Genomic DNA, 2634 nt, shown 5'->3' on the forward strand with positions numbered 1-2634 from the left:
AAAAAAGGTCTATGATAGCTCATTAAAAACACTATTGTAGACATTTTATAGCGTTTTACCGAAAGTCGTGATAGCCCACATTATTAGATTTCTTTCCATCGCCTTTCTTCTTTTCTTTTTTTTTACGCGTTTACATCCAAATCTAAACGACTATGTATAAGACTATGTACAACAAAATAACAAAATCTAAAAGATCATGTATAAAGAATTTTGAAAAAAAATCATTTAGGTTGAAGTAGCAAATGTAAAAAATTGTTTAAAAAAAAAGTAAACAATCATGTATAAAAAAATCTTGAAAGAAAATCATTTGGATTGGAGTGTAAAGGATCTAATAAATAAATCTAAACGTAAACGATCGTTGCAGCCTTATCTAAACTATCGTTGTAGCCATATCTAAATGATTGACTATAAATTTTTGGTGCAGCATTTTTTGTATTTTACACAATGGACTTCTGGACATTTTTTGTTTTTAGAATTGTTCTATAAACGGTAAATATTTTGCAGCTCTTTTATATTTTTGAAAAAATCCATTTATATATTATGATTAAAGACTATTAGAAGATCGTTAAGACTTAAACCACACTAATCTTAAATAAGAATTTATTCACTTATTTATTTCAACATGCAGCGAAGTTAAGATATCGGAATCCTCGTTTAAATAAACTGTATTTAAAAAATAATAATTTACATTATATTATTATTATTATTATTATTATTATTATTATTATTATTATTATTATTATTATTATTATTGTTATTATATAGTTTATAATTATAATCGGTAGATTTAATTTATAAATGGTTTGGTTCCATTATTATTATTATTATTATTGACTAACATGCTTTGCATGACCTTACATTAAAACTTTCATGTGCTGATGCTCCATCTCCATTTTAACCCAAAGAAAATTCTAATCCCCTTTATCCCTCTAAATTTGGAGGAAAAAAAAAACAAATTCCATGGAATTTCAATCTGTTACAATCTCCAATTCCTTCTCCGATTCTGTTTCTTCCAAATCCCCCAAATCCCCCTCCTTATATATCTCTAATTCCTCCCCTATTCCTTGTCTCTAATCCATCAATTTTCCCCCTCTTTTTCGATTTAGTATATTCAATCAATCTCTTCTCATTATGGGTTTCAAATCTCTCTTCTCCCGTAAGAAGAAATCCCATCCCTCCACCGATTCTCCCCTTGGATCTACCACCCTTCCCATTTTCGGATCCCGTACCCAAATCGCCGAACTCGAGCAAGTTTTCAACAAATTCGATGTCAATGGCGACGGTAAGATCTGTTCCTCTGAACTCGGATCTATTATGGGTAGCCTAGGTCAGCCCGCCACCGAGGAAGAGCTTCACAACATGATTAAGGAGGTCGATGCCGACGGCGATGGCTACATTGATCTTGATGAGTTCATCGAACTCAACACTAAGGGCGTTGATTCCAATGAGGTGCTTGAGAATCTGAAAGACGCCTTCTCTGTTTACGATATTGACGGAAACGGATCCATCACTGCCGAGGAATTGCACGAGGTTTTGAAAAGCTTGGGCGATGATTGCTCCTTGGCGGATTGCCGGAAGATGATTACCGGCGTTGATAAGAACGGCGACGGTATGATTAGTTTCGATGAATTTAAAGTGATGATGATGAGCGGTTCTCGATCGCACGGGTTTAATGGTTAATTATATTAAATTAATCCTAATTGATGATTTTATGAGTAATTAGCTTATTTTGCTAACATTTACTGTTTCTTTATCCTATAATTAGGAATTATTTGTTTGTAATTTATTTTTAATTATAATTCAAAGCAAAATTGAGTAGAAAATGCTTTTTATAAAAAAAAAATAAAAAAAAGTACAATTAATTAATTGGGTTGTTTGGAAGGTAAGACTTATCATCACCTCTGTTTACATTCCCTATTTTGGTTTTTATTTCATAATTATTGATTAATTGGGGCATTTGTTACTCCAAGTAGAAAGAAGGAAAAAAAAAGCATCAAAATGATTCCTCGAAATTTAATACAAATTAATTGATAAAATAATTAAAAGTTATTTATGTAATGATTCAAATTAGAATAAGGTGGACCAAATTATTATTTTGTGAAAAGAGAGAAAAATCAATTGAATTTGAACCATACAAAATACTCGCATGGGGAACGTTTTATAGTTTCATATAAGTTTGAATTCCAAAGATATAAATGTATATATTTTTGAAAACTCCAAGACATAATTGAATTTGTTTGTCAAATTTAGTCAAATAAATTAATGAGCCGAATTTTCTTATCTTTATTCATTTATTATGGTGTTATTTTGTCCATTGATTGATAAAAATGGTATCACTAAATCTTTTTTTATTATTTATATATTTATTTTCAAATTTTGACATATGGTTAATGATGATATATTAATTTATTTTGAGACCACTGTTTTGCTTTAATAAAATAATGGAAGAGTTTAGGTGGCGTGTATTGGTTCATTCTTTAAATACATTCAAACTTATTTCTTTTTCTTTATGGTATGGCTAATTCCATAATTTTCTATTATGTTAGGATGATAATATTCTACTACATAAAATTGGTTGGAAATTGTGTAGAATATTGGTGTATTGAGATGATATTAAGAATCGAATACCTTAAC

The 2634-nt window shown here is 29.7% G+C and overlaps 1 protein-coding gene across 1 annotated transcript; it reads left to right on the plus strand.

The window, feature by feature from the left end:
* The first annotated feature begins 892 nt into the window (after nt 1-892).
* On the plus strand, nt 893-1886 carry LOC103504532 (probable calcium-binding protein CML25). Its single transcript, XM_008468874.3, has one exon. It carries the CDS (start codon nt 1132-1134, stop codon nt 1678-1680), a length of 549 nt encoding a protein of 182 aa, XP_008467096.1. The 5' UTR covers nt 893-1131; the 3' UTR covers nt 1681-1886.
* The last annotated feature ends 748 nt before the right edge of the window (nt 1887-2634 follow it).

This window comes from Cucumis melo, chromosome 9 (genome assembly GCF_025177605.1).
Source record: "Cucumis melo cultivar AY chromosome 9, USDA_Cmelo_AY_1.0, whole genome shotgun sequence".
NCBI lineage: Eukaryota > Viridiplantae > Streptophyta > Magnoliopsida > Cucurbitales > Cucurbitaceae > Cucumis > Cucumis melo.

Coding starts and splice junctions, on each gene's coding strand:
- LOC103504532 (XM_008468874.3), top strand. CDS start 1,132: ATGGGTTTCAAATCTCTCTTCTCCCGTAAGAAGAAATCCCATCCCTCC.